Here is an 18365-nt window from a genome sequence, read left to right as displayed (position 1 = left end):
AACACATTTTTTGTGTGGCAGACCTTGACAATAATTACCAGTGATGATTTGGTAGTGGCATGATTTTAAATGATGAGCTGGTCCAAGCTTATCAGACACAATCTGTTTATCGCAATTATTGAAGTTTTTACATGTGTCCTTGTCGACGTTGGGTTGAAAGAGGCTGACCATGCAGAAATATCCGGCCAATAGCAGTCCTGTGGTCAGTAACCAATCAATGAAGGGCTAGAGGAATGTTATTGCTGTGAGTGGCAATTGATAGACTCTACTCTCTGTGTCCCTGTAAGTTTTACATATATGGTGGGTGTTTCTAATATAGTAGTTGACATGTATATATACAGACCAGCTTCACAAAGCTTCATAAATCTTCAAAGAGCCATGATTCTTATTTATAGGACTCACCTTCTTTTCTTTTGTAAATCACATCCTATCCTTTCTCTCTTTCATATCTAGCAACTGTCATTATCGAGTCTGAGGGATCAGGCAGTTAAATGAATTTGACTGAGACTGAACTTGTTCTAACCTTGTACAACATCCTACAACATACACACTCAATGGGTTTAGTCTGGCATCTGAGCCATGGTGAACTTAGTCAATACATTCGCAAACTGTTTAATGCAGTGAAATACAAGACTGAACCCTCAGCTTGCAGACTCTTCAGTGCACACACTCCTAGCCAAACAACCTTCTGCTATATTACTGCACTATTAAATAACTTATCTAGATATGTGGATACACATAAATGTGACTATATATAAGTGTAAACCTTTAGGAAGATCTGACCCAGGATATGTAGATAAGACAGAGACAGTTGAAGCTGTGTGGTGTAAAATGACCAGAACTTGTCTTCAAGCAGCAAAATTATCCTTTGCTTTCCACCACTATCCTTGAGCTCTCTGCCTCATTAAACAAATACTGATAGCATTCCAAGACTGTTGGTTTATGGGTCAGGAAGGAATGTGTCTGCTTTATTCGTGCTTAGTCATGTATTTGAGTAGGTTTTGAAATGTACATTATTAGACACCAAGCCATTAATAAATTGGTTGAAACTCAAAATCATATGTTGACACTTGAAAGCTGCTAAAAATTGATGGTGTACTGTTAATGAACTTAGTATGGCATTTACATTTCTTACGTTTCATATATTTATTATTTATTTTGCAGACACTTATTCAAAGAGACTTAAAAGATACAAATACCATTTGTTGCAGCTTTGCCACCTATAACACCTGGATACAATAATGGCAAGCTCAACACGATGCCAAATCAATACATGGCTAAAGCAACTTAAATGGATGGTTAAATGGATGCTGACATGGTTTATTTGGTTTCATAATGTTCACTGTAGGTGATAATTTAACAATGGTGTTTTTTGTGCATAAATCTCTTGTCAGTGGCCACACACTGGTCCACAGTATTTTAATGGTATATATTTCAACAGAGAAGACCCGCTGCTTTACATCCCAAAATACAGTGATGATTCAACAGCTACAGTGCTGAAGTAAATCTTACAGTTTTCTTTTGGGTCCAGACAGACCTTTAGATTCAACTTTTTTTTTATTCCACATGTTTTTTTGTTTTTTTTTATGTGTGAGGTGCATGTCATGACTCATTGTCAGAGGAGTTGCCAAAAAGGTGACATCAACAACGTATCATTGAAGCACCAATACCCACTGCATTAGCCTTCAAAGCCTGTCATTCCAAGACTGTTGGTTTATTGGCAGCAGGGAGAAATGCCTGCCCTGTCAATGACTGTTGGAACTGGGAGAAGTGTATGGCATGTCACTGTGCAGTGATCTGCTATTCATCTTACTCAAAGCAAGTCAATGGTGGCATCAAAAATGGGGAGATTATCTTTGTTTCTGTAATTTATTCTGTGTTATAGAAATACTCTGTGTTTCATTTTTAAAAGACAAAGAATGATTTGGATTGTTATACAATTAAGGGAAAGGGTTTCATTTGATGGCTGTATATGGGTGAAATTACTAATAAAAAAGTTTATGTATAAGTTTATCTCATTCCAAATAGCTAAAGTCCTCATCAACTCAACATCAGCAACTAAGAGCAAATCATTTGGCTCTCTAGGTTTGTTTGTTTATTTGGATGGTTGGTTTTGTTTTGTTTAAAACAGAACTAAAAAACTGCATTTGGTGTGGGTTTTTTAAACTATTTTTTGGTTGTCAAAAAACAACTGCAAAATGCACGCACACACACACACACACACACACACACAGTACATGGACTGATGGAAATAGGATCTGATGTGTTTGCATAATTCATGAGGCATGGGGCACAGTTCAGCTGAAGTGGATTCACTCTGGCCTGCTGTTCTCATTTTTATACTTGTGTCACCAAGACAACAAATTCACGGAAACATTTTTAGTGGCTGGATTATTTTCCAGAACATTTCTGCATCTTTTATTTTTAACAATGGAGGAATTTTACACATGGTTACGAATGCTTGTGTTTACTCAGTCACCCTAAGCTTAACAGCATGGGGATCCTCAGAGGGCCGCTAACTCATGAGGTGTTGAAAAGATGGCCACCGACAAAAGTTAATTGGACATCTTCTCATACCATGTTTTAAGTTCGAGATCTTCAGTGTGTGATTTCCAGTCCCTTTTCAAAAAGCCACAGTCACAGGAATATTATTGTCATGGTTGGCCAATCATCCAGCAGGCGGGACACGTCCAGTCATGCTCAGGATCACAGCACACACCTGGACCCTCTCCCAATCACCTACCTATTAATGCTCACCTGCTCACCTGTTCCTTGCTTCTCTCATTATTTAAATCCGCAGGTTCCCGAGGCCAGCGCAGCACATTAGTGGTCTGAAAAGTACTGGAAATTCATAATCCTCTTTCATATAATATTACCCTGGTTATAATCCTGGTTATAATTACATGTAATGTTATGTAATGTAATGTTCAGTCATTACATAATTTAATGATAAAATAAGTAATTTTGTGTGTTAAGTGTGTGTAACATAGCATCTACTTCAACACAAACAATCACTGTTTGCCAGGTATGATTCATTTAATAATTGTGAATAGCATAATCAACTACAGTGTTTCTCTGCTCCTCTCCACTGGTTTTCAGCAACAGTGGGTTTTTGCTGTTTATACATCTGTTGTGTTTACAACCTCTTCCTCCACCTCTGTCGGTCTCTTCAAGCAAGACTATAATTTTAGCTGTGGGTGGACATCTCCAACCAAACGCATAACTGTCACAGATCATGTCCCCTGGGTCATTCAAGATCAGTTAACATCCTATTAAAACTGGATCAATTCCAGATTTCTTTTGGACAGGAGAAAGGTAATTTTCCAGGGAAGGAACAACCTTCCAGGGAAAATATAAAAGAATTTTTTTTGTTCTATAGCTCTTCTATTTGACAGGAGGTATAGAACATCCAGATGAGAACTGTGAAAGATGCTGAGTTATGTGGGTAAAGCACTTAAGTCGGTACCCAAGACAGCTGTTTTTGTTGGGTATTTATACTCTATAAAAGTCAACATTGTCATCTTAGGCTAGTTTGTCAGATTTAATCTCAAGTGTTGGTGACTTTCAGTAAACTAGGCTGCAGCTCTCAGATCTATACAGGTCCTGAAGGCAAGAGCACAGAAGAGAAGGAAAGAGTCAAACAAACCTCAAAATATTCATATGGAGATGTTGAACTGTAGTGTAGGCCAAATTGTTCTGCGTGGCCTTTGAGAAATGATGAAACCACTTACATTGCAGACAAATGGCCTGATTCGGCAAGCCCAATGTGCCCTGTCCTCCGGCAATGATCCTGTGAACAAAGCGCGATGACAAAGTGCAGGTACGACCTCTCCTGTCACCTTCACTTACCTAAAGGCTGCTTCTCCGCGCTGCCCCCATGTCGTGTTGGAAACATTCTCGGACGTTCATTATGGGCTAATTATGGATTAGGCCTAGACTGTTCTGTCAGCAAATCAAGGCTAATTGCTAAATGGCTCACCCACATACACCTTGTTCCTCTGACACGTGTTTAAAATAGTGTCCTGAAGTGTAATTTGGTGTGTCACTGTCTTGTAATTTGGTGTTCACTTTTCAGGGGGATTTTAGTAGGAAGAACACTTTTTTTGTTGTTGACCATGTAGACTATCCAGACTTCTGCAAGTACTGTTTTTTTTTCCATGGTGATGGAAGGTCATTTTGGAGCGCAGAAGAAAACAGGATATTTTTATTGCTGCTTGCCAGTGTACATCTTCTAAGTGTGTGGTACAAGCACATGAAGAATAAACACTTTAAGCATTACTGTCACCATTGGCTTCAGCGAACAAGAATAGGCTCAATAAGGCGATCCTTTTCTCGCGCCTGAACCAGGAACATTGTATTCTTTCTTTGCCATTGACTGCATAGAAAATATTGCTGTATTCATGTACCTCCTAGTTTTACTGATCATAAATCCAGACACATAGTATACAGATTAATCCATAGACCATAAATGTTAAGCAGCCATTTTTCTTTTGTAAGGTGATAGCAGCATCTGTCGCATGACATCTCCCTGTCCAGTTGCAAAGGATGGAGTGATCACATTCACCCTGACATTCTGTAGAGGCGGCACATAAATTTTCATGGTAGTAGGATGCTCTTGTAAAGCAAGAAGAGGAAGGTGTGTGTGTGTGTGTGTGTGTGTGTGTGTGTGTGTGTGTGTGTGTGTGTGTGTGTGTGTGTGTGTGTGTGTGTGTGTGTGTGTGTGTTGAATATAAACTAGAAGGTGCTAAAACTCAAGACCACGGGGGCAGGTGTGAGGGAGGTACCAGGAGGCATGCCGCTCTTTTTCTAAGCTTGTCAGGTAGGCTGTACAACACCACAACTGTATGGACGGAGCATGCTAAGTGCCACCTCATTATGCTAAGCTGTCCTCCTTGCAACCTTCCAAAGTCACTTTCTGAAGGCATTCAAAAAGTTGACACCCAGCATGGCCTTAATTGCTGATCTCTGCCAGTGATACAGCATGCAACTGAAGCAAAAGTGAAACAAGTTAGAGCAGATGAAGGTAACATTGGCTAATGATATCACAAAACCAACTACTGAACTTGCCTAGGCTGCCTTCTAAAGATTATAAAGGATGTTAAAGGAACAACTGAAAGAGGGTTGCAGAAAAATTGGTCAGTTTCTAAATGGACCCTTTGGGTTCAGGGGGAACTCTCCATGGTGCCTGCATGGCCAGTACTGCTTCTCCTGGGAGCATTCTGCTGTAAATATAACTAGGCACCCTCGGCTAGCGCCCTCAACTTCTTGGGTCAGCAGAGCACCACACAGCCATTCATCAAGCCCCCACTCCATATGCAAATGTGCCGAAGTGGAAACGAAGCTTACGACACGCACGTTTTCGGCGGCCAGCGTACAGATAAGAAATTGTCACCTTGCTGTCACTCTCGCGTGTGCTCTAATGAGAAAAGAAGCAGCAAGCGCCGATTCCGTTCAGGCAGGCAGAGAAAGTGTAACTCATAATCTCTAAGCGTCTCACCTCTCAAGGTTAATGCTAGCCCCGCCCCCAACCCCTGCCCCGCCCCTCGCAGTTCAGGATGTCAATACACAGGGTTATGCTCTCCAAATGAATTTTCGACGGCTATTGATTTTTGTTTGGACATGGATGGGAGTTTTTTTAAATTGATGGCAGTTTCAGGGAGACATCCTGAGGATATGCTGCAGTTGGCGGCAGCCTACAAAATTTCCACCTATAGACTATAGTCGAAACTCTCTGATCGTAATAGAGAGAAAACGTCCAGTCAAAGTTAATCAAAGTCATTCAGTCATTCCTGAATGAAAGCCACATGATGCACCCTTTGAAGTTCAAACCAATAATGGGATGTTGACCTTACCACAACAAGACAAGACAACCCAAACACAGCAGCAGAGGTTAGTTTAGTGAGCAAGCATACCTTATTCCTTTTCTTAAGTTGCCCTGCACAGGCAAAATTCACTCTCAAAGTTGCATTTGGCTAAAAAGCGATGTTGTTAAAATGCGATGTACATTTCAGGGATGTACTAACCGGGATTTTTGATTTCCTGGCTGGTAACTGCAGGTGTGCTCAGAGTGCCATTACACATAGAAGTCATTTAGTCCCCTTCACACAGGTCGCAATATGTCTATATGTGGAACCATTTCTCCTATTTGCTTTGTGCCCAGTGCAATCTCCTTTTATTTGATTTCATTAAATTATTCATTAACATAAGTTTAAACTTTACATATTACTGTTTTGGTGTATATTTTTCACAGAAATTTTTGTTTGGAACATTTTTATATGCATGTTTTGTTCTAGTCATATTTTGTATGTTTTTTAAGCATGTTACTAATGGTGGGTGGTTAGCTGTGACATTGCTACTGGCCCCTGTTTATTCCTGATCCTCTCATGTGGGTGTTTTGCCTGGTGAAGTCCACAACCTGGTGAAGTCAAAACATTGCAATAATGCTTGAATAAATAAGGGAGCTTGGATAATACAGTGCACAGACATCATTCTCTTGTAAAGCCCTTATGAAAGGAATATGCCTTCATTATTGCTGAACAGCCCAGCCTCGTGCTTGAGGCCTCTCCCAGCTTCGTTTACATTTGTACCAGGTATTAGGGCTTCTCAGTTGCCTTGTTTAGGCATGTTGGGAATATGCATAGAGCAAAAATGTGGTATATCTGGGGGACTGGGTTGGGAACCACTATACTGTTGCATAGGCCCACAGCATGAGAGCTTTGAAGCTAACATAGTAAGGTTTTTTAGTTTCCGTGCTCCAACTCAGCTTATTCTGTAATTATCAAACCCACTCATTACATACACTCACCAGCCATTTAATAAGAAACACCTGCCATGCAGCTATATGACTATAGTCAGGGATGCTCACAAATCTTTGAGGTCAGGTTCAAGTCATGTGCGAAGTCTTGGAGGGATAAGTCCAGCTTCCAGCCCTAGGATTGAGTTTCAGTTTGAATTTGTATATTCAAGTTTATTCATGCATTAAAATCTGGGAGGCGATAACAGCAGTGCAATTTTGGAATAAAATGGGTTTGAAAACACCGCAGTTGCGCCAATCCAACCACATCAGTGCGGGTGTGACAACGGGTAAGGAAAGTCACTTAGAAATACACTGGTATTATAACTCTAAACTATGCTTGGACTTGCAAAGTACAGAGCCTGTAATGTTTTTGATGTATTCTGGCTGGACCACTTTCATCTCAGCAGTACCCCAACATATAAAAACCCCAACAACCCTCCCATTGCCTGATAGCCTGATACCCTTTTACTGTCTAAACATACCTGACGGTGACACCCAAATAATACCCAATCAGCAGTGACTCTTGGCACAGCGACTGACCAGGTGATGAACAGGCTGACGAATCATGCATGTATAAAATGCTCATATAATACAGGTGTATCTAAAAAAAGTGGCCAGTGAATATAGGTACAAGGGAGGTGTTTCCAATAAAGTGCTCGGTAGGTCTAAATCCACCAGTGCTTACTATTTTTGAGCTAATCTGCAATAGAAGTGTATACATCAACTAAATGTCATGTTATCTGTGCCTCCCAGGATGTTTGTGTAAGTGAGACAACATGAGAGAGAGAGAGAGAGAGAGAGAGAGAGAGAGAGAGAGAGAGAGAGAGAGAGGAAGCTCATCAAAGCCACTGAAGGGTAATAATTCAGAGTGGCATACACCAGGGCCTGCAAAGCCTAATAGTGTGTGCAGAAAACAGATGAATGGCTTTTCTGCAGAGTAAATGCATGCCTGCTGATCAGAGGAAGTGAAGCCCCCACAGAACCTCAGGCATTAAAAATAAAAAGACCTCCCTGAGTTCAGCCAAAGACATTGCAACTGTGAGCTCAAGGGCAAAACCACAAACCTTTGTTGTCATATTGCCTAACTAATAAAGTGCTTTGAACTGTGGCTGGTTTGTTTTTAAAGCTTTTAGAGAGGAATGCTCTGCCAACATGATTGAAAGATTCAAGCTAAATAAATTGGTTTTATTTCTTCCTGCTGTTTTAGTGCCTGGGCTTTTTTCAGATCAGATCAGTCTTTTTAATAAAAAGACTAATTGCTACAGCAGGCCAAAGTAACACTACATACCACACACAAGAAAACTTGATGGAATATTATGGACATATCCTCTGATCTATCCAACTAACATAATAAATCAGGCACTCAGTAAATATGAAAGGGAAATCTGTGTTTTCCTGGGTTTTTTTTAATAAAAAGGGCATTTTCTCTCACCACCAGGGATCACCGCAGTTTCATACGCACCTCATCCTGCTGTGCTAAGCAAAAACTTTAATTGAATGTCACATAGAGCTGGGGACAAAGACAGAGTGAAGAATTATCTGAAAGGATCCATTTTCTCCATGGCCTTGTAGGGTCCCATGGAAGGGAAAAGTGATTGCACTACAGGGCATCTTATTCACTCAGCGCACAGTAATTTGGTGGACATAAGGGACCAGATCTACGTTCCCCTTCTCTTTGGACTAGTCCATTACCACACTCGGTTTCAAGAGATGGAGCCTTGCCTTCAGATCTATACCGTGAATAGCCTAGCATCTGTCCATTGTGTATTACAGATTACCAAACCATCCCACACTGGCTGGCCATTACCGACCATGGACTCAAATTTCTTGCTGTCCTTTGAGATCGAACCTTTAAAAGAACACTTATAAATGTCAGAGCCTGTGTACGAGCACAGAGGAAGAGCAGAGGGGATGAGATGAAGGCTATGAGAGTCCAACAGGTTTAGAAAGCAACTTTGGTTAGGGACAGATTCACACTGACACTGAAGGTCATGGAGGGCCTGCTAATCCAGGCAGTTCTACTGATGAACCACTTAAGAAGGAAAGCGGAAATTTCCTGCTGGACTCTGGTGGAAACTTCAGAAAGTATCTGACGGAAAGACGGGAGTTAGCAATCAGTCCTCTGGGTTACTTGGGTGAGTTTCGCGAGTTCATTTTTCATCCTCCACACATTGCACTCTAGCTACCTTCTTTTCTTAAAAAAATGGATGATTAATAGAACTAAGAGAGTGTTTTGTGTCAGTGGAAGCAAACACCATTACAAATCCACCCACTACAGAGTCAGCATTATGTTCAGGCCTTAGTTAATTAGATAACGTTTCACTCTGTAGACTTTATATCAGTGTGTTTCCTAAATAGATTATGCCTCCTGATTATTCATCTTTAGACGTGCAGCGGAACAATGGTGGCAGTAGAGGTGGAGTACTCATCTAGGATATGACTTATAACCTGTGGTGTAGTGTGGTTTGGTCATTTATGTTCACTGAATAGCTCTGCTTGTAGCTTTAGCACGTGGTTAATTAGTTAGCGGGATGGGCTTTATACTAGTCACTAGAGATTGTGCAGTGCTTGTTTGTGAAGGACATTTGATAGATGACTAGTAATTCGGTCTCAGCACTAACTGCTGTTTGCAAAGACAGAAAACGCATTGTGTGCAGAAAGCTTTGTTGAGTCAGTCTCTGGTAGGATTTGTCTTGGGTGAAGCTCAAGGGGTTGCATGCAGCGAATGTGTTCATGATCTGTTAAATAAGTCAAGGTTGGGCATGTACTGCCTTATGTTGTTTTGGGATCAGACAGAATTGTGAGTTTTGGAAATAATTGTTTGTTCCTTTCAGTAAATGTTGCTGTTCCTGTGCCTGTGATTGGCCCTGGCTGTCATGGACTGCAGCCCACAGATGCCTGTGGCATGTATGTGTGTGTGTGTGTGTGTGTGTGTGTGTGTGTGTGTTTGTATGTTTGCAATTTTTTTTATAGTAAAATTATTGTAATTTTTAAATTACTATAAATATTGCCGATTAATTTCAGGAATATAGAATGTACAGACCATATGAAGATCAAGTTGCTAGATTGACTGTAGGCCTAATAGTCAACAGAGAGAGTGAAAGAGGATGAATTTGAAGTGGTGGAGAAAGGCAGAAAAGAGCAGTTGCTTCATTTAGAGCTGTAAGTAGTGAATGCAACAAACAGAACAAACAAGAACAGCCTGCCAGGAAAGTTAACATCTGTGCGAGCATTACAACTCTTTGGACATCACAAGTTTATATATATGTTTGTTTGTTTTTATTGTCCCATTCTGCAGATAGATTCTTTTATAGTCTCAGGCTCATTGCAACAGAGCGGGTTTGGATCAAAAAAAGTGGGTACCTCTAGTAAAAAGGGAATTGATCCGAAAAGCACAAGAGGCCTATATTACACTAGACTTTGCCGACAGTGATGATTATCAGGTTGTCAAAGAGGTAGTTTTAAAGGCTTACAAGCTATTTTATGATGTGTATAGACACATATATTATACTGCAAAGCTGGAGCCCTGTCAGACACGTGGCTACAAGCCAGTGAAGTGTAAACTTTTCAGGATTTAGGTAGTTGATGCTTCTGGGATCATTTAAAGCAAATCTGCCATGTCACATTGAGGTCTATCTAAGGCACAGGAACCACATAAAGCAGCAGAAATGGCCATTCATTGTGCCGAAGTCCATCAAGAACCTTGAAAAGGTAGATTCTCTGCAGCTGGCAGGAAACAGGCAGGGTTTGAAGGAGAATGACCATTGAGATCATGCTAAGGTTGAAGGATGCTTGCTGACAAACCCAAGCAGATGGCAAAACCTGCCCACCCTTATAATCAGTATTGTGAGATGATATGCCATTACTTAAAGAAACCAAAGCAAGTGTTACTACCACCTACTAGCGAAATCGGAAATGTTTGGGGCCTTTGTCTTTCAGGGCACAGCTGCCACTGCAGAAGATGGGGAGATGGTGGTCCCAGTAACAATACTGAAGGACACACTGCAGCTTTAATGTTGTCTGGGCTTGCTGACTCTACTGATGCCAATTCTCTGAAAGCTTCAGTTCTGGTGCAAAAACCTGGAGGTGAATATGGTGCTGGTCCCTCGCACAGTGTTTTTGAAATCAAATGTAGTCACAGAATATGAAATTCGAGGCCTACAGCCCTCATTGCAGGTAGAGGGCTATTTTATCATTGGGCACCATTTTTATTTAGCCATTTTATTCTTGGGACCCGACGTAACAGGCAGCTGGGTATGCGTGACTCCTGCGGTAAGTTATGTCACTTTGTGTCCCTGAAACTGTAGACGAAACTGTAGACGTTGCAAAATAATTTCTGGAGGGTTTTCCAGCGTGCATAGTTTCACACTCCCTTGAAGGGACGCTGTCACCAGTCTTTTTCAGAAATCTCAGTGGACAACTGCCTGATGTCCAGAGATATACTTTCTAAGATCTTGTAAGGAAATAGCACCCAGTTTCACCTTTATTAACTTTATTAACCTTTGAAGATATATCTGAAGTCCAATGCCCATACACACTTAAAGTTTCAACACCAACACTGCGGTTGGGCCACGCATACCCAAATGCAGAGCTCTGTCCCATGCGACGTGTTTGTAGAAGTCACAGGGAGACAGCGCCCATGCTCTTCTGAGGGGCTTTTAACTTTAATTTTCCCCCAAATCTTTAAACACACAGTGCCTCAAAAGGTAGCATGTGAGGGAATAAAGACAAAACAAGGACATTCATCACTTTATCCATGTGGACAAATTTATGACCCGCCATTTCTTATGGCCCAGCTTCTTTGTAAATAACATTCTAAGTGAGACATAATTTACAGAGCCAGATCAAATATCAGTTCTTGACACACACAAACACACACACACACACACACACACAGCACAGCACAAAGCCCATGACATGACCCATTCTCAAGCTCGTTATCCTTTCCACCCTGAATTGGCTTAAGGAAAGCACTGGAGAGAGTGAATTGTAATTGGCTTTGCCGCATGGCCATGAGGCACTTTCATTAGAGAAACATCTGGCAGCTTAATCACGCAAGCTCTTCCCAGGGACGTTCCTCCACTCCTGCAGTTCCACTCACTGAAAACCACTTTTAATTGGATTCTGTCGTCTCCGAGGTCGCTCACACAGGTGCCTCTCCATCAGGCTTGGAATGAAGTGGTTCAGTTTGCCGTGCGGGGAGGGTTACCATTGAGTGCCGCAGTGTCCAGTCTGATGAAGACAGGCATATGAGTCAGGCATCCCTTTACTGACATTCATTACACCCTCTTGTGGGAATATGAAGAAGGATCATTTCCATTCTGCATAAATAAGGTCGTTCTGCAAAAAGCACTTATTTAGTTGCAATATAAGATATAAGATGCCATGGTTCCATAGAACTCTTCATATTCATACCAGCGGCTCTAATAAAGCTCCACCTTATATTCATGAAACGAAACTCCATGGAACATCCTGTTCCTTTGCCAAGCTTTTCGTCTTAAACCTTCCCCAGAGCACTGGCCACAAATGAAATCCACATATTTTAAAAAGTAATGACCGTACAATCACTCTTAGTTGTCAGTCACCCTGGATCTCACATGTTGAGGTCACATATCAAGCAAAACCTCTTCTGCTGCAGAGGCTCCAGTATGCGAGGCCACGTCCACTGCTCCTCTGGCCCCACCCTACCGCTACTCACTGATTAACCACACCTTCAGCTCATTTCAGACTCATTAGGATGGCCTACATGTACTCTGCATTTACCCATTATGCTAGTCATACTCATACTCTGGCATGTTCCCAAGCTAGTTTTCCCTGGTTGTTTTGTGTCCGTTCCATCCAGTTTTGACCCTTTTCCATGTGTTTAGTTTCTGCAACATGTAATTTTCTACAGTTCCCCTGTGAAAGTGTAATTTGTAAACTGCTACCTTTTTTTGATAATACCTCACAGATTTGCCCAACTAAACCTGTTGGCACAAGCAGTCTGTAGTCTGTGTGTCCTATTCATTATAATTTTAAGAAACCTGTAAAGCAAAAAAAAAAGATTTAGTTGCTTTTCTTAAAATGTATACCTCATAAAATCTTTACATATGCACTTACGAATGGTTACAAAATGGGAGTTCTGTATAAACAGACTGCACTAGGGCAGGCGTGATTATAGAAGCAGCAGAGGACCTGTCATTTCTGCTTATTAACGCTCTCGATGAGACTGCTCTATGCATGACAATATATGGGAAGTAGCAATGTTAATAGGGTCGGGATCTAAAAATACTGCCGCTGTCCTCTAAGTGCAGTGATGTGTGTTGTGGGCACTGGTTTCAGAGTCGTCATTCTCTAAAAACATCAGTGTTCTGCCATCTAATCACTGAGAGAACATCTCCTATTAAAGAATGAAACAACTGCTCTTCTATTCATGTATCTCCCTTGACTACTTGTCCTTGAGGAATGGCATAGAACATCACAAGCCTGAAAACAGCAGACCTGGGAGGCAAATCCATAGAAAATAATAGAGACTATCATTCCTACATTATATGATAAAAATCATTTCAGCATTTCACTGTTGTGGCATTAGGGTGAAACCATCTGGTAGGAGAGATGATATTGAAAGTCTGCTGGAGCATGAGGTAGTTTTGCTCTGCAATGATTGCAATGATATCATCCAGTTGGTCTTAATGGACAATTCCCTACAAATGCAAAGCACTCAATAAGATGTTATGAAAAATCTCGATTTGTCTAGTATATCCTTTATGCTTGCATTTGAATCATTATTTTTCAGGTTTATATTATATAACTCTGACTGGCTTGACATTTCATGGCATTTTTGCTAATGTGGCCCTAGTGTGTTGACTAGTGAGTATTTTTAGGGAAATTTGCAGAAAAGAATGCGCTATTTATATGGCATTGGTTTGCATTTGCATTCACCACTCTGTTGAAGGATTACAGATTGGATTGAAAATTAAACATCGTACATCATTTTATGTGTTTATTATTTCATTATTCTTGCTCCTGAGAAAAGTATTAGTCAGGCCTGTGGATATATTAACTCTTCTCATACAGCTTAAAGCTGTATTTGCTAAAACAGGCCCTTCAAAAAACAGTACAAACTGTGTTGAACTTTGTAGGAAGTTGTTTCCGCAGGAACCAGGATGCAAATATTTACTAGAACCTTTTGTAGAACTTTATCTCCAAGCTCCATAAGTATGTTAGCAAAGAAATCAGCATGAGACATAGCCTAATTGTTATACCTCTAGAAGCACCATCATGTCTAGAATGTAAATACTTTTATCACACACACACACACACACACACACACACACACACACACTTATAAGCTTCAAACCACAAAAAGCACAGTCTGCACAAAAACAGGAGCCGTGCTAATGACTTGGACTGTCTGGGCAAGGTGCATGTTCATCCGGGTGGATGCCATCTACATCCCAGAATGCGCAGCTATACATCAAAATGTCAGCAGAATGCCTTCCAGTGACACATGGATTTACACAGCTCCTCAAATGCTCCTGGTAGCAGACAGGGGACGAGGCTGGAGGAAGTAACCACCATCCATTACAGCATCACCACACGACACACTGTTTCATTTCAGATCGATCACATATTTTTCCTTTCATTTATTTAATATTGGAAATTTAATGAATATAGGGGGAACTTCCCCACATCACTGCAATCTAACACCTGTACTGAAGTTCAAAGGCGGGACAGTTTAACATTTGTTACGCGGGTTTAAAGTGTCACAAGTTGCTGTCTCCTTTTGTCTTTTTCTTCATGACTTACCCTCCACCCTACGTCCTCACTGTGTAAATGCAATTGAATTAGCATGTGGTTTACATCATTTCCCCAGTCAAGGCCAGACCCTTGATTAGAGCATAACGCACACAGGGCAATCATGCAAGATGTCAGAGTGCAGCCACAGCACTTCAGAGCACAACATAAGTCCTTCTCTAAACATACCTTGTGTCCTATTGTTGGTACCTGAGCTTGTGTTGCAGCAGCGCATCCGTGGGCTGCATTCCATGAGAGCCTGGGCCGATCACAGGCACATGTCACATCCTGAATACAGGGCTGTATGAGTAGAACTCAACATGTTCAGCTGTCCTGTGACACTGTGTTGGTGGTAGCTTAAAAGGATGCAATGGAGGTGCTGTCTCTCACCGACTAATGAAGACCTAGCTAGTGGGTTGGAATTATATATATATATATATATATATATATATATATATATAGAGAGAGAGAGAGAGAGAGAGAGAGAGAGAGATTCAAATTTGTAGTGAAGTACACAGGTTTTCCAAAGAAATGGTATATCAGACAGAGGAGTACCTGTTGTGCTGGCGCACACACACAATTCTTTTAATTACTACATAGTTACATAGTTGCTAAATACTACATAGTACTAAATACTACTGCTAAATAGTTACATAGTTGCTAAATACTACATTGTACTAAATACTACTGTATTGCAATTATTACACAATGTTAATACATTGTTATTACAATATGTTATTACAATTATAATATGTCATTGTTATTATGTTGTTACCATACCAAATTATTACACTGTTATTACACACTGCTATTTTATTGTTATTACAATATGTTCTTACTCATTATTGCACATTGTAGTACATGTTGCATTATTACACAATTTTATTACATGTTGTATTAGTGTTCCATTGTTTTTATAGTGTAATTACACTGTTATTACATTATTAGTTATGAGTACTATGCTTTATGACCTTGTGCACGCAGAGGAATAAAACAACCGCTCTAGGTAAAAGACTCAAGTATTGCAAATTTGTCCAAGACAACTCTCAATTTGATTAATCATTCTTACAATGCTGCAGAATTGATCCCTCCTCCTCCTCCTCCTCCTCATCATCATCATCATCACTACCACCTGATCTCATCAACTTTCCAATGCATCAACTACATTTGAATCCCCTCGCCCCTCTTTTACCACGCTCATTACCCCACTCTAGGGTTCACTATCTTCCAGAGTACCTCCTGCAATTCAAAGTTCTCTCTCAGTTGCCTCTGCGGGAGCAAGAACACTCCAGGGATTACATTCAACACAGGGACCCTATCCGCCATGCCGCACCTCGCCCTAACGCTGCTTCAAACACATCGGCCCCTACGGCAACCAGAGTAGGAGCCGATCATTACGCGAGTGGGCTGCGGTGACCATGTGACCTCCCTCTGCCGCTCTCCTGCTGAGCTGTTGTGCGACTCCTTCCCTCCTGATTCCACTCTCCTACATGCCACCGCTCTACTTTTACGATGGCCCTCTTCTCACTTGTCTAGCTTCCCTTCTATCTAAAGACTTTTTTTTTTTTTTTTTGCCGGGGGTCTTTATTTGGCAACCCCCCCACCTCCACCCCTCTGTGCAGGGCCTGTGGTCACTGGCAGACTGTGGGATGACCAGGGTTTAGACGACAGCCTGGTTCCACAGAGCACCGCAGAAAAAACAGATGGGATATGTCTCTGCAGCAGACACAGAAACACTGACTACAACAAGCCTTGCACTCACGACGCAATGCGTACGTTGCATAAGACAACTTGGTTTTATTTCACCCTCTCTCTCTGTCAGTCGCTCGCTCTCTCTCTCTCTCTCTCCCTCTCTCTCTCACACACACACACACACACACACACGCACACACTGGCACAGTACCTGGCAGGCACGGCTGCTTTTTTGGTGCACGAAATAAGAAAAACTAAAGACTCCACAAGAGGAGAGTCATTTGGCTGCCTCTAACAGCAGCAGAAGGGCTGTCGGAGTGAAGCAACACGACTGGGTGTTCCGCCCTCCAGCTCGGCCAGGACTTCCCTCCAACCTCCTTTGGGGAAACATGTCCAAGCGGTTTCCTCCCTCAGGAAAAGAGACCTTTTTTTTCTTTTAACATATACAAGACATTCGTGTGTGGAACTAGCACAGGGCCCAGAGATTGCATAATTACATTGGAACAACACACATATACTTGCTATGCTACATGTTAAATACACATGTAACATAAAACATATTTTCAGTCAAATTAGTTTGGCTCAACTTAGACTGGAGAGTTGTGATATTAAATTTCTATTAAAAAAAGGAATGTGTCTACTTCATCATGGGGTTGAGTGAGAGCTACAGAGAACATGCCCCATGCTCACAAGAGATCACTACTGTCAGAGTGCTCATCATGGTTAATATCACAACCTGATACTGCAGCTCTCTCCAAATCTCTTACCTGAAACTTTGATCGTCTTTCCAGCACTCTCCTCTGCTCGCTGTCTCTAGGCACCTAATTATTTCCAGGTAATGGTCAATAACATTATGAATATGTGAACATCGATATTATTTAGTATTATTGCACTGTCAAAACTGTCAGAACCTCCCCTGGTGTGCTAGTGCTCAGCACAGCTCTCCCGAGTTGAGATTTATTGCCAACTTCACGTCTTGCATGAGATAATTTGGTACATCACAATGAAACTTCCCAAGCATTCTGTTTCAGTGCCCAAATACCAGGTGGATAGATGTTCCTCATCCTGTCTGGACAAACCGATGCCAGCCTTGCCTCAGCCTGCTGCACAACTCAGCCCTCAATCATCGACCAGCACTCCAGCCTATACCCATTACACCAACCTCCGTAATGCGAGGAGTCTGAGATCATTCCCAGAGGTGCAAATATCGAGCAGTGTCCAATATTCATTACTTTAAAACAAAGTGAAAGGGAGCTGTATACATTTGCCTGCCTTATAACTGTGGAAAGATGCAGACTGGCAGCACACCGTTGGTGGGACTGCTAACCCTAATTCCTCTCCTCCCTAGAAGTGATCCCCCCCAATTGTCCCTGCTGTGTACTCATCAGGGAGGGACACAATGTTTGTCCCAGCCAACTGCAGAGGTGCTGGGACTCATCTCTGCACTGCCTGCGCCTTAAACGACGAGAGAGTGGCATTGATTTGTTTATCTCAATAAAGAGGGAAGCAGAGTAGGTGTGATGAGAATGGGAAGAACGGGAGAAGGGGTGTGTGTGTGTGTGTGTGTGTGTGTGCGTGCACGCATGCGCGTGAAAGAGCATTTTAACACAGTTTAATTGCTGCATTTTTGTGCTATCTTTCAACTTTAAAAGTGCACAAAGTGATGCAAGACGAGGAGAGGAGGGCAAGGAAATAAGTCGGGTACCTGTAGGTTTACGATACAAAATTACCGACTGCGTCAATGGCTTGGCATCAATAGACCGCAAGCAGGCACATTTACACGCCCGGCAGAATGGAAGTCCTGACTGAATTTTCCATTATGGAGTTAGCTGGAACATGTTCCCCTGAGGTTAGGCCATGTCTACAGCATTTCTTGTAATTGCCATTTTGGTAATCAAAAAGGCGACACTGCATGTCACAGCGAATACGGAATGAGAGTGCGAGAGACGAGAATGAGAATATGAGCGACTATAATGAGGATGTGAGAGATGATATCAGCAGAATCCACTGATCACATTAAATAGGGCTGCTTGCTTTTCTTTTTTACTTACTTACATAAGAACTGCAGCAGCTGCAGCAAAAGGTATCTTATGTACATCCT

At 41.6% G+C, this 18365-nt stretch overlaps 1 protein-coding gene across 1 annotated transcript in view; it reads right to left on the bottom strand.

Moving 5' to 3' along the window:
- Positions 1-15898, bottom strand: part of tmtopsa (teleost multiple tissue opsin a) — a 35860-nt gene extending 19962 nt beyond the window's left edge. Inside the window, 1 exon segment of the mRNA XM_081723919.1 lies at positions 15809-15898. Within this exon segment, the coding sequence (XP_081580045.1) occupies positions 15809-15898 (90 nt within the window).
- Between the last annotated feature and the right edge of the window lie 2467 nt (positions 15899-18365).

This window comes from Electrophorus electricus, chromosome 11 (assembly GCF_041902795.1).
Source record: "Electrophorus electricus isolate QZ-2024a chromosome 11, ASM4190279v1, whole genome shotgun sequence".
Lineage (NCBI taxonomy): Eukaryota > Metazoa > Chordata > Actinopteri > Gymnotiformes > Gymnotidae > Electrophorus > Electrophorus electricus.
Note: the sequence above shows the minus strand (reverse complement) of the source record. Positions and strands in the feature narration are given on the sequence as shown.